This window comes from Trachurus japonicus, chromosome 10 (assembly GCF_045865225.1).
Source record: "Trachurus japonicus isolate A0001 chromosome 10, Traja_1.0".
Taxonomy (NCBI): domain Eukaryota; kingdom Metazoa; phylum Chordata; class Actinopteri; order Carangiformes; family Carangidae; genus Trachurus; species Trachurus japonicus.
The window spans coordinates 25,499,329-25,524,314 of record NC_140916.1 but is presented as its reverse complement, the minus strand read 5'-3'; the positions used below and the strand labels follow the sequence as shown (position 1 = coordinate 25,524,314).

At 39.8% G+C, this 24,986-nt stretch overlaps 4 protein-coding genes across 4 annotated transcripts; 1 reads left to right on the top strand and 3 right to left on the bottom strand.

Annotated features, from left to right (window-relative positions):
• Positions 1-390: 390 nt before the first annotated feature.
• xiap (X-linked inhibitor of apoptosis) lies at positions 391-6,015 on the bottom strand. The gene is made up of 8 exons (XM_085788360.1): positions 5,950-6,015; positions 4,225-4,505; positions 3,558-4,131; positions 3,367-3,466; positions 3,179-3,257; positions 2,455-2,494; positions 1,356-1,538; positions 391-1,225 (listed from the first exon to the last, which is right to left on the bottom strand). The coding sequence occupies exons 2-8, from the start codon at positions 4,462-4,464 to the stop codon at positions 1,032-1,034; spliced, it is 1,410 nt and encodes a 469-aa protein (XP_085644486.1). The 5' UTR covers positions 4,465-4,505; positions 5,950-6,015; the 3' UTR covers positions 391-1,031.
• A 975-nt stretch (positions 6,016-6,990) lies between these two features.
• On the bottom strand, positions 6,991-11,576 carry psmd10 (proteasome 26S subunit, non-ATPase 10). Its single transcript, XM_085788356.1, has 5 exons — positions 11,353-11,576; positions 11,134-11,232; positions 10,598-10,744; positions 7,988-8,154; positions 6,991-7,488 (listed from the first exon to the last, which is right to left on the bottom strand). Exons 1-5 carry the CDS (start codon positions 11,464-11,466, stop codon positions 7,335-7,337), a joined length of 681 nt encoding a protein of 226 aa, XP_085644482.1. The 5' UTR covers positions 11,467-11,576; the 3' UTR covers positions 6,991-7,334.
• A 374-nt stretch (positions 11,577-11,950) lies between these two features.
• On the top strand, positions 11,951-14,301 carry nxt2 (nuclear transport factor 2-like export factor 2). The gene is made up of 4 exons (XM_085788358.1): positions 11,951-12,117; positions 12,287-12,373; positions 13,353-13,497; positions 13,912-14,301. The coding sequence occupies exons 1-4, from the start codon at positions 12,103-12,105 to the stop codon at positions 14,094-14,096; spliced, it is 432 nt and encodes a 143-aa protein (XP_085644484.1). The 5' UTR covers positions 11,951-12,102; the 3' UTR covers positions 14,097-14,301.
• On the bottom strand, positions 14,201-23,259 carry acsl4a (acyl-CoA synthetase long chain family member 4a). The gene is made up of 15 exons (XM_085788355.1): positions 23,162-23,259; positions 20,680-21,232; positions 20,407-20,584; positions 20,189-20,298; positions 18,649-18,787; positions 18,386-18,536; positions 17,953-18,076; positions 17,688-17,759; positions 17,388-17,527; positions 17,128-17,300; positions 16,962-17,036; positions 16,655-16,843; positions 16,358-16,472; positions 15,676-15,833; positions 14,201-15,514 (listed from the first exon to the last, which is right to left on the bottom strand). Exons 2-15 carry the CDS (start codon positions 21,034-21,036, stop codon positions 15,357-15,359), a joined length of 2,139 nt encoding a protein of 712 aa, XP_085644481.1. The 5' UTR covers positions 21,037-21,232; positions 23,162-23,259; the 3' UTR covers positions 14,201-15,356.
• Positions 23,260-24,986: the final 1,727 nt, after the last annotated feature.

The window sequence follows — 24,986 nt, the reverse complement described above, 5'->3', positions numbered from 1 at the left end:
CATGACTGAAATTTCATCTTCTTCCCATTTAAAAAAGTGAACTGAGAAATTAGTTTTTTTTTCTTTACACAAAACTCACAACTACCATTACGTGGATCTATAGCTTCATTCAGGCAGAATGTGAAATAGCAAATGAGGTGGGGATCCAATTAATCCCTATACATGTATCTCTAATGCAGAATTAATATAGATAAGTAATATCTACACTTATAAAAAGTCAAATCTAACTTGCACTTACCGCACAAAAAGTAATGTTTCCAGCTGACACTGGAACAAGTCCTGAGGAAAATTCATGATGCTAATTTAAAAAATTAGTTGTAGTTGAAAATGTCAAAAAAAAAAAAATATATATATATATATATATAAGAAAGAAAAAGAAAACACATCAACTCCAATTATTCAAATTTATTCACTCTTGATGACAACAGATTGCATGATGGAATGGTAAAATAATTTCACACCACACTGATTAATCGCAGTCCTTAAACTAGAGCTGATTTTGTTGATTACAAAGTAAAGTCTAAAAGGATATACTGATCTACCATTATAAATGTCCACACAGAGCAGCAAACATTGAGAAAACTGGGTCTAAAACATTAAACACACCAGACAGAATAAATGAGCAGAGCACATAAGTGTATGGAAATGTTGTGAAAGTACTGAAATATTACATCCCATCTCCAATTCAATTGTGCTAAATGTCCAAAATAAAACAAAACAAAAAAAAACACATGGCACAAGTACATGAACCTAGAGAAAGGCACCTCTGGTGAGAAATTGTTGCAAAATGGGAAGTGTCTTTTAGTGTTTATTAACAGGCATCAGTACCTATGAAAATTAACATAAGTTATTTACAATATCATCTCAGTATTAACATCCATTTACCATCTCTTAAAATATTATCTTATTGTGACACTATCATACAAACAATATGGTCCTTAAACATAGTACAGGTGATTTACCTTTGATATTAAATTACAATATTACAAAGAGAGAAAGCAGCATTGAGTATTGCAAGAGTCTGTGTTTTCTTAAGAGATGTAGGTCTTGAGCTTCTGTGATATCGCTCCGCAGCAGATTGGACATTTGACCAATTTCTTTGAACATGTCTCACAAGCCACCAGATGACCACATGGGATGAAGACCATGCAAATATCTTTGTCCATACATATTTTACACTGTTTTTCTCTCTGTAGCTTCATTAGTTTCTGCAGGGGGTCCTCATCTGAAAGATGAAAAGAAAAAAAAGGATAAGAATGTATGTGCTCGTAAATTATGCTCAGGTTCAATTTGATGTAGCCGACAACATTAGTTGTTTGTAGTGGAAAGTTGGCACAGTATATGGGGTAAAGTACCTTGCTGCTCCGACATGGCAGTCACACTCTCTGGTGTGTTGTGCAAGCAATCCTCCAGAAGTGCTTCCACATTGGAGTAGCCCAAGCCCGTTCTTCTGATCTTCATCAAGATGGTGTTTTCCACCACACACGGCTCTAGACCCATTCCAATAGCAGTCTGAGCGACCTCAGACTGGAGTACCCCTGAACACAAGAAGGAAACATCAGTGTGTGCAACAACTTCTTTATTTTAGTATATTAGCAATATACACCAAACAGGCATAATATTATGACCACTGACAACAGTTAAAGTGAATAACACTGAATAACACTTCATCATGGCACCTGTTAGTGGGTGGGGTTTACTAGCCAGCAAGTGAACATTATGTCCTCAAAGTTGAGGCGTTAGAAGCAGGAAAAATGGAAAAGCGTAAGGATTTGAGCCGGTTTGACAAGGGCCCAACTGTGATGGCTAGACAACTGGGAAAGAGCATCAAAAACTGCAGCTCTTGTTGGGAGTTCCCGGTCTGCAGTGGTCAGTATCTGTCAGATAAGGCCAAGGCTCACTGATACACGTGAGGAACATAATATGAGGCAGGTGGTGTGTAATGTAATGTCTGATCAGTGTATTTGTAACTTTCATTAGCCATGTTTACATGGACACAAATCGTTGCTTGACGCACATACACGCACATACATGCACGTTTTTTGTTTTTTTTTGTTTTGTTTTTTTAAGTATATTTTTTGGGCTTTTATTGCCTTTAATTGATAGTTCAGTCGAGAGAGAGACAGGAAATGGGGAGGCAGAGAGTGGGGGAATGACACGCAGGAAAGGGCCGTCCGACGCGGGACTCGAACCGGGGCCACCTGCACCGAGGACTGAGCCTCAACATGGGGCGGCAGCTCTACACAGTGAGCTAAACGCCGCCCCCCCAGTACACGCACGTTTTAATCGGATCACTTTATTTCACGTCCATGTAAACAGTGAAGTTGGAATTTTCTATTAAAATGATTTTTCAGATTGTAGAAAAAAATGCATCAAATGTGGTGACTTTCTTAAATGTTTAGAGTCATAATTTTAATTAAAAGGGTAGACAACATAAAATACTGAAATATTTACCATTCACATTTCCTGAAAATCCATTCTGGTGACTTGAAGCCTGGAAACAAACAGTTAAATAGTTATTTTGAGTGTAATTATAAATATGGCCCATGTGGTTTGTGATATTTCCCCATACTCAAACTTTTGGCAAACCAAAGTACTTCACTTTAACAGTGTAAGTGCACTTTTTTTTAAAACAAGTTTGTTTTTTTTACTTTGACTAGAAATGACAATATTGTCATGTGTCACTTATGTGTGCATCTGTGTAACTGTCTGAGAGACATACATTAGGCTGATTTTGCATGCCTGCACAGAAGTTTAAAGCCTATTAAGAGAACTCAGATTAGAGCAGAAAACCACAGAAAAGTGTTTCATGCACTGCAATAATTGGGCTGCTCTAAAAGCCAGTTACGTTTAGCTGGTGCTGTTATAAGACGACCTGACCAATTTTCTTTATTTTTTTTTCCAACAAAGACTGGTGTATTTTAATTCTCTCCTTACTGTGACATCTCTGTCCAGTTTAATTTTGGGGAGTGAATTTTTTCTTTACTTCAATTCTGTCCAAATTCTGGATTTAGACATTTGTATACACAGCAATAACGTATCATGCACTTCTGCCACATGTAAACACATATTTAGAAACCAAGTTAAGCTAACTTAAATAGCAAATAAATAAACATAGAAACTTAGCTATTTAATCACAAAGCATAAAAAGCAAGTGGTAAATGCTCTGAAAACTTACAGCTCCATTTTGTCGTGGGCCTTGCAGCTGGATGCTGTTGACAAATTCTTGTCCTTTTTCTGCCAATAGGAAGCTGCATCTGAATGAAAAACATGCAACTGAATTAATACAGAACAAAACAAAACTTAAACTGCCACTACATTGGTTAATCTTTGTAATGTATTTACATATAGTATGTAAATATATACCCAGGGTAGTGTTTGGCATGTTCTTCCCAAGGATCTTCCTCAGGCTGCCAGCCTTTCAAACCTCCACCACATCGGAAACACAGCACCTTGTCTCCTGTCCCTGTAACATACACACAATTTAGACCTTATAAGGGCCATGATCAACACCACCCAGCCAACGTAATAACTCAATTTCTTTTATGTTGCTCTACCTATGCTGTAGAAGCCAGCTCTGGCAAGCCTCTCATGGTCAACAGGAAGCCTGACGTCTGCAAAACTATGAAGCCTCTCCTCAAAACTGCCCATAGGGATGTGAGCATTTCTGTGTTGGCTGTTGCTGCTGCTATCCTCCTCCTCCTCTGTATCCCCCAGGAACGGTATGTTGCCCACATCGTGTCCAAGGATGAAGAAGCAGTTGGGAAAATGTTTGGTATGTTCTCCCCAGGCGGTGTCCCCTGTTTCCCAGCCAGCCAGCATGCCAGCACAGCAGAAACACTGTACCCGATCGCTCTCCCCCAAGTAGTAGAGGCCAGCTTGGGCCAGATCACGGGGTGTCACGGGTGCAGAAGACGGCCAAGAAGAAAAGGTCTGACGCCGGGCCTCCTCACTCTTCATGTGAGGGACCATAGGGTAGGTGGACTCATCAACCACCTCTCCTGTTCTCAAACGAAACTCTAGGTCCTCTGCTGCTTCGTTGTAGATTGAACCATTAGTCAGTGTGGTATCAGAATTAGGGTTAAAACTGTTGCGGTAGATGCAGTTGAGAAACGTGCATGATGGGGAAACCTGTGACAGAGGGATTGCATGATTCAGTTATTAGGGAACAGAATGGAGAATAAAAAAGTTAATTACATTTGTCTCCAATACTATTATAATCACCTCTTTATGCCTCTCTACAGGTCTGTCACCCGTGCACCAGTTTTCCACAGTCGTCTGACAGCAGTAACAGCGGACACGGTCGGCTTGGCCTGTGAAATAAAAGCCGGCTCGGGCCAATCTTTCTGCTGGGACCTGCTGGACCAGGCTGGAGCCACGGAATGAGTCCAGGCGACTCTTCAACAAAGAAAAATCAGCCATATGATCCGTTTCCAAATTGCTGTCTTGTCCAGGAGCACACATGATGGAACCTGCAGAGTGGGATCACTTGATGGACAGAAGGTCTGCAGGAAAAACAGAGACAAAGAGTGCCTTTAAATCTTGAAGTCAAGCAAAACAAAGTTTAATAGGTCAAACAATATCAGAAAATGACTATGCTACTTTTTCTCTACTATTTGAAATGCAAACTTCTACAGTGCACATTGAGAATAGGCTCCTAGAGGGTCACTGTGCCTTTAAGAGAAGCACCCAGTCAGTAATCACATGTAGGCATTGAATATTCCATGTGAGGGATGGGCACAGGAGAGGCAGGATTGTCTACAAACTAGGTACACCGTACACGTAATATGGTGGTGGTGTGTGTGTGTGTGGGGTGTATCCCATGCCAATACACCATAAAGATGTGAGGCAGTTACGCAACTTATAATCATTTACAAAAACAAAATATTATTAAATGAAAAACCAATACAATATGACGTAGAACTAAAAGAAGAGGTAAGTATAATGGACAGACATGTCACAATAGTTTAAAAAGCAGATATTGGTGCAAATTATGTTGCAACACTTCATGGGAGAGCATGTCTCACTCCCTCAAAGATATTTTCCAAGAGGGTGTGACTTTAACGATTCATTAAAGTATTTGTCTAGCACAATGTCTTCTCTTTATCTGAGTGCCTGGGCTGCCTCCTCATCCAGTATAGGTACAGATAATATTCTTAAATATGTAATTATTTGTGTGTAAGGCTAAATATCAACTTAACTGACCTCTGACAGATTAGATCAGTAGCGCCAGATATGCACAGGGCATGGCAACCTACATACATCAGCACCATCAGAACTAAATAAATACCTATTTATCGATCTAGCTGTCCTGAACGGTGTTGATTAGAGAGGCTTGTGATCTTTGGAACAACTTACGCGTCAGCACCTAAACAGTGTGACTAAACTACTCGTGCATTTTGTGTCGCGTAACATGAGAGGCTTTTGTAAACACACTCCCAAGATCTGGATTCAGTCCAAGTTGCTCTTCGCAAAAGTTTTGACGTACACGCCGTCAAAGGTATGCAATAACGAGTCACAGCTCAGGAACCCACCAACCACATATTTACTGGCCCCCGAAACCTCGAGAAACGCAGTCACGCTTTCAGTTTGACAATAGCGACTGAACAGCCCATGGTGTCTGGTGGTGGGTGAACGTCGATGAAAGCAAACGGACTGCTGCTTTAATCTGACAGCTAGCACTTGGCTAACCAGACACGCAGTGCACCAGCTCCGTGGCGTACTTATAGCCGTAACAGGAGTTCAGGCTTTGCTCAGTGCGTTTTTTTTTACAGAAACAATAGACTTTGATCAGTGCTCGTTCGCTGCAAGGTTACGTTAGATAGTAGGATTGACAAAAAATATCATCTCACGCTAGCAACAAATGTTAGCTAGCTAGGTTAGCTTACATATTCTACGTTTAAAAAAAGTTAAAATCGTCGCAAAACTTCGATAATTATCTTTTAATACCTTATAAGCAGCTCCTCGGTCTGTAATTCTCGTCAGTCTTTGGCGTGGACACCGCCTACAGGAGACACCAATGATTAACGAGAACTCCGTTTATAAGTGACCTCGGTTTCAGGAAGTGAGAACTGCGCAGCGCATCGGCTCGTGCACCGACCACCCATTCTGACGTCACGAAAACAGACATTCCGCTGAGTTTTAGGCTGGGGTTTCCCAATAAAAATAAAAACCCATAGTTTAACTATTACTACTTATGTAAATACGATTCTGAGGTATTTTTTTACTTGACTAGTTACAATTTTGCCACTTGTACTTAATAACGCTACATTTATGAAGAAACAATTGTATTTTAGTCCACATTTATTTCAGAGCTATCAAACAGAATGTTCCTCCTTGGCTTGTTCCATTAAAACAAAATATTCTTGCATGTTAATGCTTCAGTCATCCTTTCCCTTTGAATACTATATTGAAGCTAGGGTCAGGTTCATGGGAAAAGCTGCCAATTGTGACATGTTTTAAAATAGTACAAATGTTATAGTCCTCTAAGCATTACAGATATGTAAACGTGCTTTCTTGTACCAAACCACACAAAAGCGTGGTATGGTTGCGATGAGGTCATGAAAATAAATCCCTTTAGAGGGGTGTAGGTGGGGTATTCCCTATAAAACTCATAAAGCCCCGCATTTTAAGGTTCAACAGTTTACTTTCTTTTTCATTTTATTTATCATTAAGTTGTGCTGTGACTTGTGAATACACCAAGTGAGCTTTGTTGCATCAGTAACCACATCAAACATTAATATCACAGGGTAGAGGAACCAACACTGCATCAAAGCTTATTGCTACTTATTTTACAGAGGGCTACATTTTTATCAATCTATTTTTCTAAACTGTTTTAATGCCTGCTCCTATTCAACTGTCTCTGCATTAACACAAATACCACACTAATAACAATAAGTGAACATCACTCAAACATTCAAACAAACCTGGCAATAGGTCAAATGACAAACAGCTAGATCCAATGCACAAATGTATCCCAAACATACCATGTTAAGAGTCTGACCACTGATTTTTATTGAGTTGTTTTTGCAACAAATCAGACTGCACAGAAAATAGGCTGTAGTTTTAGACTACACTTAGTGCAGAAGAGTATTTTTAATCAGGCATCTAAAGTCTGTATAGCTTTAAATCCCATGCTGAGGGGATGTTGGACTGATGCAGTTCGGTCCAACTTTTCTCGCTCACGCTGCCTCATCTTCCACATGTTACACATCTGAATGTGTCACATCAGTCCACTCAATGAGGATTGACAGGGCAGAGAATTCTCATTATGTAACTTGGCGACGGTGGGGATTCAAGCTGGAATAGGACTTGTAGGTCAGTAAGTCAGTGCATCATCCCTCCACGATCCGGCGAAGTAAGTTGCCTAGACCACCCTTGGCTATCTGGAGAGGTGTCTTCTCCTCTTTGTTCTCAATGTAGATGCTGGCTCCGTGTTCTACCAACAACTTGGCCGCTTCCACACGCTCCTCATCACACGCCAGGTGACTGGTGACAAACAATGCATGCAGAATTGTAAGTACAAGAATGCTTTTTTATTAAGGTGAATGTAAAACTCTCAGACTGATAGCACATTTTATAAATTATCGTTAATGCAGAAGTTAGGCTCTGATGGTGGCCAATGTCAGCTTCCCCAATGCCACCGACAACTTCCCCTGTGTCTGACGCTGTGGTGTGTGTTATCGCTGCACGCACACATAGCATTAGTTAAACTTAGTTTGACACATTTTAGATTTGTGTCAAACTAAGTTTAATGGTCAGATGACGTACAGATAGCTTCCTTACAGTCTATCAGTGTCCTCTCAAGGTTTAATTGGGGCCCTCCAATGTGTAGACTCTATTTTTTTTCTTTTAATATAAATGGACTCATTTCAATGTCTTTTTTTGTGGGCTATTAGCTGATTAATTGGCCATCAACCATTTCCTGTTCCAAACTATAACTTTATTCTATCAGCCTTTAAAAATCCCACTATTTATTCGCACTTACAGTGGGGTGTTGCCCTGTGTGTCCTGGATGTTTGTAGAAGCACTCTGTTTGAGAAGCAGCTGGATGAGACGGTAGTTGCCCTTGGCTGATGCTCTGTGAAGAGGAGTAGACTCCAACTTGTCGGTGGCATTGGGGTCTGCTCCATTTTCCAACAACAGCAAGGCAATCTACAAAGAGAGTGAAAAGTGCTTTACTCTGCAGTCACTCAGTCACAGGCATCCTTATTTTAGATTTCTCTATGTCCCATTCACATGAAATGCACCATCTCAGTTCCTGGAAAGGTAAGCCACTGTTCCTGCGTTGGTTAACAAGCAGCAATAAAACGGAATGTCTATTCTCACATGAAAATATAATTTTAGATTAGCAACGAAAATGTATGTGTTTCATCTGATAAATACTGTACATTTTACCATCCATATGTCTGTGTTTTTGTGACTTTCTGCATGTTGCCAAAAGGTTGATTACAGGGTGCTTTCACAGACTTCAATATATATATATATATATATATATATATATATATATTTATTTATATTAAAAAAAACATTTCATCTCAGTATGAATAAGTAATGACATAATACCCCACTCATCTGGAAATAAGTTGGACACTATTTTATTCACATCTGACGAATCAGTGGAATGGCCAAATGTCTATAACAATGAGCAAGAAAGTTCACTTTCTGTGTGGCTTTTTCGCCCACAAGTAAATCTCATCATTGTGGTGATTCTAGGGTATGGTTTGGTTCCCCCATGCTTGTTTCTTACTAAGAGGAAGGTGGGAATCGAATGCTTAAAGCAATCACACTATTGTTATTCAAATCTTTATACTTATTATTCTTGCTTCTTCTTCCCTTTTTTCGGTCTTCAACTACTTCTTCATAATTTGTACTAAATTTCAAACAATTCATATATCAAAAAGTTCAGCTTCTTCAGGAAAACATAGTGTACATTCAACTTTTTCATGTTATTCACACTTTTCAAAATATTCAAACTTTATTGAATTTTTTCCCCACTGAAATGAATAGAAACTGTCTTCAAACTCTTCAAATCTTCTGCTTCTTTGAACTTCAGCTGCTTCAACATACTTTCACCTACAGACTTCATTACATTTCGAAAACGTTCACAAAACATCATAGTATTCACGTTGAATTCAACTTTTTCATATCTTCTACCATTGTTAATTAGTACCCTTTCAAATTTCATGATCATTTTTGACCAAATATTCAAATTTATAATGGGAGTCAATGACACAGAATGTTGAGACCTAGAGTGGGTGACATCATCAGCTAGAGTGTGAGAGGGTCTAAAAATCCTCTGACACTTTACTCTCTAACCTGTCACCATGGCCACAAATTACACTGTACACATAATTTTCTCCAGTTTTGTAGACAAGCTTGTCCTGTCTCTTACAATGTGCTTGACAATGCAGAGAGACTTACAGAATTTGAACTGTGAGCCTCTGAGATCAGCCAGTTCCCTCCCTTCCTCTCATTCACTTCCATTCAAAAGTAGGAGCTGATTTTCAGAGAAAAGCAGAAACGTCCCATTTCTAACTTGCTATCCACAAGTTTCCGAACGTCATCTATGGTCAAAACCGGAAGCCGGTTTTGCATTTCTGGTGGAATTGTACGTTTTTCGTTTTGGTAAACACATGGATCTATTAACGCTGGCTAACACGGATGTCAATTTGTGTGATATCTATTGTTAAAAGCTGGTGTGATGATCCATGCATTTTACAGATTTTCATTGAAATGTAAAATCTGTGCATTTACCGCGACTACCGAAACCATGGAAATGTAAACATAAAATTCCACCGGAAGAGCAAAACCGGCTTACATTTTTGACGTTCGGAAAAAGATGGCTATTAGTCATGGTTCAACAATGTTTTCAAGCTGTCAGTTTTAAATATATTTGAGTAGACTTCAGCAGAGACGTTCTATATTGTGCCTAGAAGTACTTTGCCTTTCAATTTCTTCATACTAATCTTCAACAATTCAAGTAATTTCCAACCATTTCATACAGCCTCCTTCTTGCATGTTTTAGTTTAACTCTTCAGATATTGTTTAATCTTTTCAAGATTGCTTCAGCAATTTCTTCATTTAATTCAGCATTGTTTCAACAATTTATTCAGCTCATTCAGCTTCAAGCTTTCAGCATTCACCCGTATTTCCTTCAGGAAATGCATTCTCTAGTCTTATTGTTATACAATGACCAACAGCTATATATTACAGTAATAATTAATAACAAACCCTGGAGTACACTAATTATTAAAGTTATCATTCAACCTCAATGAGAAAAGTAGCAGGCAGCTAAGTGAAAAACAATTCAAACAATTAAAAATCGTTCTATACTGATCTGTCTATCACAGTGTGCTTAACAAGCTTGTAAAGTAACTATTGAAAAAATATAGTTTTGAAATAAATGTTTTGCCATTGAAAGAAATTACTAAATATATCCAGAAATAAACTGATCTGTATACTGGAAATAAAGCATCAGAATAAACTATAATCAAATTTGAATACATTGTAGGATCACAAGCATTAAGTACAGTCAAATGGCATCATGTGGTGGATTAAACTATTAGCTAATATTACCACAAAGTGAGAGAGTTACCTCATATCTGTCTTTAGAGGCAGCATAGTGCAGAGGAGTGCAGCCATTCTGATTCACCGAATTCAGCTGAGCTCCTTTGGATATTAGAGATCTCACAATGTCTTCTCTGCCTGCAGATGCAGCAATGTGAAGAGGAGACCACGAAGCCTAGGAGGTGATTATATATGTTAATTTCACAAACAAATAGGCTGTATAATATTTAGATTACTCAACACTGTATGTTTAACATACAGTGTTGAGCAATCTTGAGTAATATATTAAAACAAAGTCACACACACACACACACACACACACACGACTTGAACATCTAAAACATAAACTAAATTACCTACTAAAATCTTAATATGAATATTGTATGATATTTCTTTGGGTGGTGTTTGATATAATTGGAGCATTTCACCTGTCTATGACAGGTGAATTAACGTTACACGGTATGACATCCCTCCATCACTTTAAAGGACAAAACTACTACTACATCACAATTGGTTTTACACAAGAAATATAAATACAGTTGACAAAAAACAAGTGTAACTTACATCATCTTGCAGATTCACTTCAACTCCCAGGTCGAGCAGAAACTCCACAATGTTGGTGTGGCCAGCAGAACAAGCCCAGTGAAGGGCGGTTCTACGGTCCTGAAATAACACAAAATCTACAATTAAGAATGTGAAAGTTGGCATTCAGTTGATATTTGATCACTAATGGCAGGATAATGCAAACAAATGCCGCGGGGATTTGCTGGGTCATGCACTTACCTGGTCCGTTTTGCAGGCAAGCGTTTTATCTGACAGAATACACTGTTTTAATTTCTCAAACTGCCCCGTGTAGGCAAAATTACAGACCTCCACATTAGATACTGAACCCTCCATTGTTGAATGTACTGGAACAAAGTGCCAGGCTAAATTGATAATTGCCAAGAGTTTCAGCGCTTTAGAGTTGTTTCGCTTCAGATTTGAACCGAACTCAGAATGACTCAGGAAACAATTTTACTTCCGCATGGCTCGATTTTTCCCCCTTCAAATTAAAATACCGTTAGTGTCTGACACTGAATTACCATACCATGATACAATGTTAAGAATAATTCAGATAATTAAGATAATTTACTTGAGTAAAAAAATGTATAACATAATGTAAATACACTTTGCTACGGCTGTATTTATAAGCTTTATGTGTTTTGAGCGTGGTGTATTTATTTATTATGTTTAATTTGCACTTGCGAAAGCAACTTACATTAAATGTAACAAAAATGGAGCACTGTTGGATAAAATACAGCAGAGTACAAGTACGAAATTACGAAATGGAGTACAATACAAATATTTTATTTTGGTAGGTATAGCTTGTGCCCGGCGGAAGTAATACATGCCACAAAATGGTGGTACTAGCTCCCAGATGAAGAAGAATACATCCATGAGAAGAAGCCAACCTGAACTTGATTCTAGAGAAGACTTACTATTGTCCATCTCAAAGTATTATTTAGTATTGGCTCCATTCTCATATATGTAGCCATGACTAGCTCGCTGGTAAGCTAACTTTCCCTAAAGACTTGTAGACTGTAAGTTAATCAACCAGCTAACGTTGTGTTTTGCTAGTCAGCCGGTTTCCAATGTGCGCCTCTATGAACAGTCGTAGACAACTCGTCTTTGTCTTTGATGATCGTGATCAGTTTTTAATAAGTCATTGTATCACCAGGATTTCAGGACCCATGTCGACCAGTCGTGCAGATATTCAGAAGAATTTGTTAACATTTACTACGACTGCATGGACAAGAAAAGGAGGGTGAGTAATGACATGTTGGAAGTTTCTCCACTTATTTTAATTAAACACCATAGAGCCAATAAGGCCACTTATCGACTATTGTCTTGGTATCAGACAATACGACATAATAATTACTAACACGATTGAGGCATCTTACAGTCATGGTATTGCACTGTTTGCTCACTAGGGAGCAGTAAGTTAACAACGCCACATACTATGTATCTATGTTTACTCTCCAGGTAAACATACACAGACGTGGCTTGATGTAGCTTTTCACTTAGGTAATAAACTGTATCCTCAGAAGAAAAGAAAAAACTACTTAAAAGTATTGTCCATCATCCTCTTCATCATCATCTCTGAGGATCTCAGATGCATCATGTCATCAGCCTTTTTTTTAATGTACGTATCCCTTTCAAAAGGGTGTTTTTCTTCCATAGGGCACATTTTTATTCAGAAAACAACATAGGGTGCAACTGGACACAGCTGTACCTTGGTCACAGAGGTCTGCTCTGCAGTTTTTCTTGGTTCTGTGTGAACTACTGTATGTCTGTTCAATCTGGGGTCAGTTTTCTTCTTGCAGGATGGACCTCGGCCTCTTAATCATACTAATAGGAACATATAGCACGACTCTCTTTTTTTCCATGCATAGTGTTAACACAGTGACACCAAACAGTCATGGGAACTTTCTCTGTTTAAATGGGATGGTAACAATTTACTAGCACATCTTATACATACCAGTAATTTTGTCCAAGCTATTTTACCAAAGCATGCAGGTATGCATGACAAAAGACATTTTAATGTAAACATTTTCCTTAGGAACAAACTTAAGGGTATTAAAACCTTTAGCCATGGTTTTAGTCTGGTTCAGTTTTCAAATAGCAGTGTCATTGTTGGTCCTGTGTCCAGTGTCCGTCAGGCTGTTGAACACACACCTTCTGCTTGTGTTTGATGTCGTATATTGCTGTTATTCTGAACTAATCGACTGGCTTCTATGTTTCAGAACTTGACGCGACTCTACCTGGACAAGTCGACGTTGGTGTGGAATGGAAATGCAGTGTCAGGACACGACTCTCTGGGAGAGTTTTTTGAGTCGCTGCCATCAAGCGAGTTCCAAGTTCACACACTGGACTGTCAGCCAGTTCACGGTCAGTGCCGCAGTTGCAAAAGCCAATTCAAGTGCTAATGGTGATTCTCAGATATTAGATCACACTCTTTATCCCAAAAGACACCTGCTTTTAACAAACAATGAATTTTATCAAATGACTAAACAAAGTCAAAACCATACATAAAAAAATAGAGCTAAAAATTAACCTATAGCTATACTTTTTTTTATGATTATACACTTTTCAATTAAGTATTCTGTAATAGACTGTACATGAGTGCAGGTCAGGTGGATTTCCCACTCTATTCCCTGGAATAGAAGAGAGCTGCCTGCATCAGTATCGGGTGTTAAATCTATCAAATTACAGTGTAATATCATAAACATGTGATGTTTTTCTTCTGAAGGTGTGGTTGTGGTGTGGTATTCCAACATCAATCTCCTCTTTCTTCCTTCTCAGAACAAGCAACCCAAGGCCAGACGACCCTGCTCGTCGTGACTGGTGGCACAGTCAAGTTTGAAGGGAACAAACCGCGTTTCTTCAACCAGAATTTTCTTTTAACGGCTCAGGCTTCACCCAACAATGACCAGCCTGTTTGGAAAATTGCTAGTGACTGTTTCCGATTTCAAGACTGGAACAACTGAGGCTCTCCCCTTCTATGCTAATGTTGAAAAGTTGACATGCTGTTGGCTGTTTTCTATGTTTTTGTAATGAAATAATAATAAAAAAAAAATTATACACAACACTATTTACGAAAAAATGTTTTATTTCTGAAATGTTGACCAAGGCATGTGATCATAATGATGGAGTAATAAATACAAATAGGATCACCAAACAACCAACTGTAAAGTGACTGTCAATGTCTGCTTCCTTAAAGGTTTTAGTGATGCAAATCCATCAACACAATACGTTGAAAAATACATAGAAAACACTCCTCTAATATTAAAATGCACAGACTTAACCATCTGATACCAAATTGTATGTTATCCTGTTAACTGAGGTAAAATACGTACAGTATTACAGTATACCAGGTCAAACTATAGCTTTAAAGCATTTTAGTAAGGAGTTAGTAGTTAAGCAATCCTGCGCTCAAATAAATAAGGTGCCCCTAATTTTGACAGAAGTGCTGTCTATGCAAGCAACCCATCATTTGATTCATATATTAAAACATTTGCCTATCTTCCTGAGTCATTTATGTTTGCACATTTTGGTCTTACTTTCTCAATAAACTGACACAAAGAACTGAATAAATAAAACATTGGTCAAAATAAAGGATAAGCAGACATGGACATGAGCATCTTTCTCTATGATCCATGTTGGTTTATCTCTGGGTAAGGACATTTTTCCTAAAGCATCAAGTAAACATTAACATGGCGGTTTAGCCATTATTGTAACGAACACGAACTATTTGTTTTCATATAGATGCCACTTAGTTCTGCTTGACTACACAGTACTGCAGACTGAAGGCACAGTAACATCAGTACTCCAACTTAAAAAATAAAAAAAAGCGACTGCAATGATTACAGTTAATATTTTCAATGGAGGTACAACAAAGCGTTGGCAATATGGAGGTTAGTGGTACTCTATCAGCTACAGAGTGCCAACAGATTTAAGTGGATGGCAGTTGAGTGCTATAATGGTCTGAAACCCTTCTCGTGGAATAAGAGCTGCCGCTCAAGTGCATCTCTTTGACAATCAAAAACACACAAAAATAAAAAGCAGCACATATGGATCAACAGGTACACTATCTACAGCTTCAACTTTTCTGTTCAAGACATTTCCATTTGGGAGTCTGTGGTACACAAACAACATGAAAAACTAAAGTGGGTGCCAGGAAAAATGATCTGTACATCAGAACAGTGGTAATGATAATAACTTGTGAACCTTAGGTGAACTTGTCAAAGTTATTTGCCACCATACATTCTCTCTATGTGCTGGAGATAGTGGTTCTTCAGCTCTTTCCTCTTCAGCTTGAAGGCATCTGTCACGAGTCCCGTCTCTGGAGTCCACGGCTCTGGACTCAGATGTACCTTCACTGGAATCTCAAATCGCTGGAGTTTAACTGGATGAAAAGTGAAGAGGAAGAGAACAGTGAAGCAGCGATCCTTTAAATATCACCAATATGAGGAACAATGTTCACTTTTTTTACAAAAGCATTGGTAACATACATGTAGAGGTAAAGATAAGGTCAGAAGTAAAAGTCAAGACATGAGTGTCTCTTACTGTTAGCAGCGACCAGTTTGATTTCCTTCAGAACTATGCTTTCCATTTCGGGGTGAGTGCAGATCTCCTCCCATGGTGCCACGATGCCTCTTTGTTTGGCCAGTTCCGTCAACTTTTTCTGGTTGGGAACCACAAAGCTGATCACATAGTTCTGGTCACTGCAAGGATGAACATAAGAAACAAGGTTAATAAAAGTCATGCTAACATCGCTGTTAAAAGAAAAAAAAAAGTAGAGTTTGAAACTTGGGAATATTTAAGATTCTAAGAGTTGGAAATGTCATGGTTTGATCTTATCAATGGAGGCGTAATACATTTCCTGAGGGTAAAAGATCTGCTCTGTTTTTCTGAATTAACAAAGAAAATGTCTCAGAATTCTGAGAATAAATTAAATGAGAAAAAACAAGTTCCAGCTTTATTCCTCTTAAGTTAAGAGATAAATATCTCAGAAACCTATGAAAAGTTTTTAGGAAAAAAAAAATCTTGCTGTTTCTCTGAAGTTATGAGGTCAATGTCTCAGAACTATATGAGAGGTTAATAAAGTTCACCCAGTTTGGTTTAATTTTGGAAAATAAGACAAATTGTTAAAATCACAGAAGACTTTTTTCCTAACCTGGAAATTATCTAGTAATTTTATTTGAACCTGACACTCCCAACTTTTTTTATACCTTATCAAGTTTCTCACCTGTTTGCGTAAGCACAGATGTTGTCTATGATGGGGCAGTTTTTCAGCGCAGACTCGACTTTACCAAGAGACACATACTCCCCAGCCTGAAGTTTGACCAGGTCTTTCTTGCGGTCTAAATGAGAAGATAAATGTGTTTACAACAGTGCTGCGGTTTCAAGTAATGACAGTTTTCCATACAAATGTTACAACCACATTGACTTCATATTAGGGCTGTGAAATTGAGTATGAAAGGAGTGCCTTTTACAAACACTGTCAGATGATTGTAACATGGAACTGGTTTGGGAATGTACACACCCACTATTTGTAGACAGCCATCCGGGTAAATCTCTCCTATGTCGCCAGTGCAGAACCATCTCTGCCCCTTTTCATCCACAAAAAAGTCCTGATCGTTGCTTTCGTGCCTGTAGTAACCCATAGTGACATTGGGACCACCAACCAGGACCTCCCCTCTTGGGTTTGGTTCATCTTTCCTGGTGTAGCCCCCTGTGGTAAAGTGGAAACATGTGACCTTTAACAAAAACATAATTACCCTCCAATTAAATACCTTTCATTCACAGTAAGTACAGCATGTACCAACACACAAAACATTTTTCAGTCATACCTTCAGCCCAGTCCCTGAGCATGACCTCACAGCAAATAAGAGGTGCTCCGACGCGGCCTGTGCTGATGTCCACAACTGTGTGAAAAGACATAATATCTTAATGACATGTTGTTGTTAATTCACACCTTGACTTTTTTCTTTGTCTGCCCTTTAAATCCAGTCTTACCCTCTGTGATGGTGCCTGCTCCACAAGTTTCCGTGAGGCCATAGCCCTGGCCCACTGGGCAGCAGAAGCATACATTCATAAATCTCTGAGTGGCTGAGGACAGAGGAGCTCCTCCTGACAACATCATCCTCACTCTTCCTCCCAGCAGTTTCTTGACTTTCCGGAATAACAGCCTATAAAAGCAAATGGCTGTGTGTTTGAAGTTGAACCAGACAAACAAATGTATTTCTTCAGGCAGAAAGAACATAGTGGTTTCTTACGCATTGCAGAGTGGTGCGTCATAGCCCCGCTTGATCTGCTCCAGTTTATACTTGTAGCCCAGTGTAAACAGAGTCTTCTGAATGAAATTCATTTCCTGCACTTTGCTCATCACATTCTTGTTGATGCGATCCATAATTTCCTATTTTTTAGGGGGAACACAGACATACAGGATTTATCTCTACACTTGGTAACGAGTAGGTGGAAAAAGGGAAGAGGGCAAGACTGAACAAGAAGAGAGAGGGAGAACAAGTTGTGACTAATATGAAGAGAGAAAAATATATATAACACAAGGTACTCACTGGCACAGCTGCCATCAGGGTGGGTCTGAGCACTGAGCAGTCTCCTTTACTCCCCTTCTTTATCTTAGTGGACTAAAGGGAAAGGAGGGGAAAACAGTGTTGAAGGCCTGATTACATTAGACAAAAACAGTGATTAAGCTAACCACAACGTACGTAGGCAAGTATTGGCAACCACACCCAGGTAACCCTGGTATTAAAAAAATATGCCAAACATGTTGACAGATGTGATATACAGGTGAGACCTAGTGTTGGCGCTGAGTATTACCTGGTCTGACAGTGTCTGCGGAGATGAGTAGCCGATCCGACAGCCATATGTGACACAGGAGATTTCAGCTGTCATTTCCAGAACATGAGCCAGGGGCAGATAGGCGATGTAAGTATCATCAGGTCTACAGAAATACAAAGAGGGGAAAGTTAAGGTTGGAGACAGGAGCCTCTACGTGTTTTCTGTTCCTCTTTCCAAATTTCAACACAGAACCTTTTGAGTGTGGTTCTTTCTGGCTGTTGTGCTGCTTGAATCCTGTTGCAGTACGGATTTTATATGGAAAATACTGTTATCTGTTTGGCTTTTACTAAGCCAATGTTGTTTTTGATAGAACAGATAAAAGGCCTTTTGGGAGACGCCTTTTTCAGTAAGAGCTGTAAAGCTGGTCTTATGTGAACTCTGTGCCTACATACTGACCGATACTGAAACTCACCCGAGTCCAGGGATGCGCTCGCACTGTCCTGTCATTCCTGCGATCAGGTTACTGTGGACAATCATGACTCCTTTGGGTCTGCCTGTGGAGCCACTGGTGTACATCACCACAGCCAGATCGGCAGACTCGGGCTTCACAATTGCTCTACCCACTGCAGGACAAACAATCAGTTATTGTCTCACACTGTCTATTTCCACTTGGAATTTGTCACAGAAAAAAAAAAAAAAAAAAAAAGAACGACAGTGAGTCAGAGAAATACACACTATTTTCAGGCTGTGCGCCCAGCTCTCGTACAGCCTCCATGCTGTGGATGGAGAGTCCTGCTGGGTAGCCTTCTGTGTTCACTTTCTTCTGGTCCACACAGATCACATGCTTTAGTTTGGGGATTTGAGGAAGCACGTTCTGGACAGAGAGAGAGGACAACACCGCTTTCAAAACAGGATGCCAAATATTAAATCCTCTTATAACACGGGTCCATAATTGACGTGACCTTTATAATGAGCAGCAGCTTGAGCAGAGAACTCACAAATATGTTAAACGAAGGAGGTATGTCTGAGATCTTATATCCCTATGAGCTTTTTTTTTTTTTTTACAACACATTACATTAATTTCCTTCCCGTCTTATCTTGAGTATGTGAGAATTTTAATCACTCCATTCACAGAACTTACGTAATGCGATGAAAATGCTCACACTAATACAGATCATATTTTGTTATACCTAATTTAAAGTTGTCCTGACAAGCATGCCATAGTGAAAATATCTGCCATAATGACTTTCATTCATCCTTACTTTGTAATGACACCAGCTTGAAAACACAAGTATATAGTAACATTGCAGGCTTTTAATGTTGGTGTGTGTCTCCTATCCAGTTTGAATAGCAGATAGTGTGTTTATTCATATGGCCTTAGACGCTTGCAGGAAGTTAATGCAATTTACTTTTCCTCTTTACATTCCTTCACCCATTTGATGTTAAGGAACAAGACGTACGAGGAAAAACCTGATTAAAATGAGTGGTTTTAAAGGGATAGTTCACCCTAGAATGATATTTCGCTCATTATCTACTCACCCTCATGTTGACTAAGGGCTGGAAGAAGTTTCAGAGTCCTCCGTCCCTTCTCTGAGTTACAGGGGGTCTTAGCGTAGCAGTGCATTTCAAAGCAACGGTTGTAAAGGGACACCAGAGCTCTTCGTAAAAAAACACACACAAAAAAACATCCAAATACCTCCATGATGCTCGTATGTAATGTCCGTCTTGTGCTGAAGCCCCAAATTGCGTAATTGTCCCGAAAAAAATTAAATAAGTCCACATTCCAAGCATGTTTGTAGCATTAGCTCTGTGTCTGTTGTCCGGTCTTCCGCTGCCAGCGCGCATGCGCAAAGTTCGCACTGAGACCGACTCGAGTCTCAGTCTGGTTGCGCATGCGCGCTGGCAGCGGAAGACCGGACAACAGACACAGAGCTAATGCTACAAACATGCTTGGAATGTGGACTTATTTAATTTTTTTCGGGACAATTACGCAATTTGGGGCTTCAGCACAAGACGGACATTACATACGAGCATCATGGAGGTATTTGGATGTTTTTTTGTGTGTGTTTTTTTACGAAGAGCTCTGGTGTCCCTTTACAACCGTTGCTTTGAAATGCACTGCTACGCTAAGACCCCCTGTAACTCAGAGAAGGGACGGAGGACTCTGAAACTTCTTCCAGCCCTTAGTCAACATGAGGGTGAGTAGATAATGAGCGAAATATCATTCTAGGGTGAACTATCCCTTTAATTCATGTGTTGGAAGGGATTAACTCACTTTCAGTCTACTCTCAAGCAGTTCCACACTGGTGACTAGATGTGTAACACCAGTCTCATTCAGTCCATATGCGATAGCCTCCTCTCCCAGTGTGGCATAGAATGTCACCACTGTTGTGAATACAAAACACTCAGTGAGCAAAAACATATCAACAGCAGCTAATAGATTATTCATACTATGTCAGATAACATCTTGTACAACAGACAGAATATTCTTACATGGAAAATTGCGCCGGAAGCACGCCTGGGCAGTGATCATCCACTCTGCTCTGGTTTCACAGAAGATTGCAATGGTATTTTTAGGCTGTTGTCCGAGAGCTGCCAATCCACTGCCAAACTGACTCACTATAGTATCCAGTTCACTGTACGATATCCATCTATACTCCCCCAGGATCAGCTTGAAGAAGAAAGAATCAGATGCAACATCAGATACATTTGTCCTCCTCACAAGTATCCCTGACCAAAAGAATAAAGAAAATTAAAAGCTTTTACCTTTTTAAATACTTTACCACTAGGTTGTATTTCATTCTCTTCACTCAGGACATCTCTGGTGCCAAGACACTGTGAGTCTCCAAAGCGCTGAACAGCATACTCGAAAAGTTTATCCAGCGTGTCCTTGCCTGGGAAGTCCTCCCTGGCCAGATCGTCGAATTGGTCCACAGAGCGGTAAGGTCCCTCAGGACGGCCTGAAGTGGAGCGAGCCTTTATCCGCTTGGACAAAGTCTGTCTCTGCCCCGCACCAGTGATGTAGTACCAGGGCAGGAAGGACAGGACGGAGTACAGCCATACCAGAAGGTGGATTGGAAAGAGGAGAATAGATTGGAGTGCCGAGTCTACCTGGAGACCCATACTGTTCTGTGGCAGAGGAAGGGAACTCTTGTTTTATATGGTACACTGGTCCAGAAGATGTTTGATGTGTGTAAGGAGGATTGTGTCACAAGGGAAGCCTCAGAAAGAGAAAAGCCCCCCCAGAATAGATGATTTTAAGAATCCCACAGCTGTAGTATTAAAAATTCTTCAGTCCACTATCTCCCAGATGTTACACCTAGGACAGGAAAAAAAAAGTGTATCAAGCCAACATGAAATAAATAAATTAATCTAAGCATTTCTATAGTCAAAATTAAAAGCCAAAAAAAAAAGAACTGATTTTACCCCAAATATATTGTCAATATCTGCCTGGAAGAGGAAGTTGGGTAACGTGTGTCTGGTAGCACACTTCTCAAAAGAAAAACAGAACTCCCACATAACCATGGCTTGTGAATCATCAGACTAAACCAAAAGTTATCTACCATCTGTATGAAAGTTGGTCCCTGGCCTCTACACTCAGAGACTCACCGCCTTCTTGCTCCAGCAGCTTCTGTGTGTCTGTCAGCTCTCAAAGCTTATAAGTGAGGTCTCCTAGATGGGCGTGTTGCAATAGTTTAAGGTCCCTGCCCTCATAGTGTCCAAACACCTGCCTCCCTTTCAACAATAAAGGGAAGGTTATCTGCGAGGTCACAAAAGGATGAAACAGTGATGATGAGACATGGCCCTTCTGAACAGACTGACCACTGCCCAATGACCACAGCCCTATGAGTTATGCTGAAGAGGATCGGGCTGTGGACAACCAATGACAATACTCTTAAGCCTCACCCCACTGTGTGGCGAGTGAAAGGCCACTCTAGGTCAAGCTTAGCTCACTAATAACCTCACAGTGCATGGGGTGGATGAAGTGGTTAAAACTAAATGCTGGGCTAACTGGTGTTCAACAAAGTATCAATTATCAGTGCCAACACGTGATAAAATAACCCGCTGCAACAGGAAAAGGAATGCAACTTCACACACCGTGTAATAAAGTAACTGCTATTCACAAATGTCAGCTATCATGTGGGACTTATTTTCATGCTACAGATACAGAAAGATATGATCCCCTCTAACAGGAAAAACTACTTATTCTAATGAATATTCATATCTCTACTCGTGTATCTACTCAGTTAGAGTATGTGTTCAAGACTGATGGTAATAAAAGTCAGAAGTGTACTAATGTGATCCTCTTTTATCCTGAAACATTACCCGGCACATAGTGTGATTTAACATTTCAGTGAATCATATCTGAATTATCTTTAGTCTGCGTCACAGATGTTTCCACATCTTAAAGGGAAAAAAAAATCTGAATGCAACCCAGTAGTAATCCTGAGACATTCTTGACTCCCTACCAGGTAATACAGCTGTTAGGGTCACTAAGTTCAGACCCGTTATTACTGGAATACATTATAAACGATGGAAAATCATACATTACACAATACATGAGTAGGCACGACCAGAGAAAGCGAGATGTGCCAAACCGATGTGCCAGATAGGGGTGACTGTAACGTTATGTTTGGGCTGAGTAGTCCGAATTTCCACATTATTCACTCATCCAATATGAATGAGTTATCTCCATGGCAACGTGAACTACTCGGTTCGGACGGATGTGGCTATTCAACCATGGATGTATAGATCCATGAATTCAGCCGACAGAAATGACATATAGATAAATACATACACATAAATGAACAGGCTACCGGCGAATGCTCAAGTTCATTATAAGTACGTCATAAAAAAGAGCATAAAAACCTGAATTGTCAAAGAAACCTGAACAGAATGGACCGTCTTCAATAAAAGCGGCAAAAATATTGAGGAGGCTCTAACCTCTTTGTTCATGCGTTATATGGCGGTTATGTGACAATGAGAGAGGAGCGGGATGACGGACGAAACGATGACAAAAGCCGCCTCACTCACTCAGGCTGCTGGTACAGCTATCACTGAGCAACCGTCGGGCAAGTTGATTAGCGCAAGCCACTGAGGATGTGGTGGTTTAAACCCTTTCTTTATCGCCAGCACAAATTAACCTTAACGTAAATCTACAAACGGATAAAAGAGCGGTAATTGGATTACACCGGTCAGCTGGAGAGTGATACCCTGTTAAACTGGCAGGTCCGCTGCCTGTTCTTACCTTCAGCCGTGGAAATCAGCCTCTTGTCCCTGCCGCCGAGAAATGACCGAGAGTTACCTTTTGTGAGGACCTAGAAACCCGGAACCACTACGTCATCTGATTCCATAATTCTGGACCAATGGGCTGCCGACGCCGACTTTGCCCTCGGTTTTTTTTTTTTTTTTCTCCAACCCCCCCTGATATCCGCTACATAAAAGAAATACGTTACAGGAAGTCAACACGGCGGCGGTGGTGTCATTGCCATTGCCGTGTTTATCTCAATACATCCATGGTTTATCTATGTTCTTTCATTTTTAAACAGATTATGTGTAAATTTGCACAATGTGTCATCTGTGTAGAATTCTATATCACTTGTTTACGTTTTGTAAAAGACAAACTGTTTACATCGGGGTAAATAGCCCGTCAGCAATCCAGAGGCAATTTGCCTAAAGGGAACTGAATGAACACGTATTTTCTTTCTTTTAGATAGATAGATAGATAGATAGATAGATAGATAGATAGATAGATAGATAGATAGATAGATAGATAGATAGATAGATAGATAGATAGATAGATAGACAGACAGACAGACAGACAGACAGACAGACAGACAGACAGACAGACAGACAGATATGATCATGCAAGTAAAAAAAAAAAAGTGGACCATGGCATTGTATTCACATTATCTAAAAATTGTAGTAGAAAATAGGTCTTGTTTTGATGATTAATGGAATGAGATGTAAGCCCATATTTGATGTGATCAATATTATTTGTAGCTTTACAACTGAGCAGTCAAAGAGATACGTAATCATCACCATGATCACCATCCTCCTTTATTTTATGCAGGAGAAAACTGAAGAAAGGACCTTCATTTACATTGTTGCTGAAAGGCAGGGTTAAAGTCTAACAGAAAAGCTGACCAAGCATTAAAAATGGACAAGTAAATATCATTTACATCATGTAAACATGCATGTTTACCACATGTAAATGTAATTCAAATTTCTATTTAACACTTGCTCAATCCAAACATGGGAGGTAACATACACTGCAGTCAAGCCAGCTCTGTCTTTTGAGACCATTGTTTTACCATCTAATCTTTATAAGCTGCTGGGCCCCTGATGGTTTAGCAACACTTGTTGAAAGGCCATATGGTTGGTTGGAGTGTGAGCAGCAGTTTAGTTTAGGTAGTAATAGTCTGGAAATATATTAGATAACTTGTCAGCATCGGTTTCCATGCCTCTTAGACAATGTAGTACTTGTAGCTACCTATAACTAATATGAAGCCAGCCAACTGCAGGCAATTTAAGTGAATAGGCAAGCACTGCAGTCACCTGATGGACATACCATGGGTTAAATAAAGGTAAAGGTAATTAAATTCAAATGTTCTGGAAGGAAGTATGCTCATGTCTAGTACAGCAATAGGTCAGCAGGTGCTAAATCCACTATGTCTGCTTGGTAATGTTATTTTCTCTCTTAAAGAAAATGAGGATGTGATTCATCATCTTTATCTACAGTATCTATCTCTTCCTCTCCAACCAAACCAGTTGAGGCAGATGGTCATCCGTCTCCTCCGCCTGTCACCATCAGTAGCGAGGAGATTGAGATGGTTGCCCCTACAAGTACCTGGGGCTGCAGCTCGACCACAAGCTTGACTGGTCAGCGAACACTGACCATGTCTACAAGAAGGTGCAGAGTAGGCTGTCTTTCCTGAGGAGACTGGCATCCTTTAATGTCTGCAGAAGAATGCTGCAAACATTTTACCAGCCTGTGGTCTTCAGCGTCCTCTTGTATGGAGGGGTGTGTTGGGGTGGCAGCACCAAACAGAGGGACACACAGAGGCTGGACA

Bases quoted from the DNA above. Each gene is read 5' to 3' on its own strand.
- xiap (XM_085788360.1), bottom strand. From the start codon at position 4,464: ATGTGTGCTCCTGGACAAGACAGCAATTTGGAAACGGATCATATGGCT. The intron at 4,132-4,224 runs GTGATTATAATA...CCTCTGTCACAG, and splicing joins CTGTAGAGAGGCATAAAGAG to GTTTCCCCATCATGCACGTT. The intron at 3,467-3,557 runs GTAGAGCAACAT...TGTATGTTACAG, and splicing joins AGCTGGCTTCTACAGCATAG to GGACAGGAGACAAGGTGCTG.
- psmd10 (XM_085788356.1), bottom strand. From the start codon at position 11,466: ATGGAGGGTTCAGTATCTAATGTGGAGGTCTGTAATTTTGCCTACACG. The intron at 11,233-11,352 runs GTAAGTGCATGA...GTGTTATTTCAG, and splicing joins TTGCCTGCAAAACGGACCAG to GACCGTAGAACCGCCCTTCA. The intron at 10,745-11,133 runs GTAAGTTACACT...ATCACCTCCTAG, and splicing joins AAGTGAATCTGCAAGATGAT to GCTTCGTGGTCTCCTCTTCA.
- nxt2 (XM_085788358.1), top strand. The intron at 12,374-13,352 runs GTGAGTAATGAC...TCTATGTTTCAG, and splicing joins GCATGGACAAGAAAAGGAGG to AACTTGACGCGACTCTACCT. The intron at 13,498-13,911 runs GTCAGTGCCGCA...CTTCCTTCTCAG, and splicing joins GGACTGTCAGCCAGTTCACG to AACAAGCAACCCAAGGCCAG.
- acsl4a (XM_085788355.1), bottom strand. From the start codon at position 21,036: ATGGGTCTCCAGGTAGACTCGGCACTCCAATCTATTCTCCTCTTTCCA. The intron at 17,528-17,687 runs GTGAGTACCTTG...CCTAAAAAATAG, and splicing joins CCCTGATGGCAGCTGTGCCA to GAAATTATGGATCGCATCAA. The intron at 17,037-17,127 runs GTAAGACTGGAT...CTTTTCACACAG, and splicing joins AGCAGGCACCATCACAGAGG to TTGTGGACATCAGCACAGGC.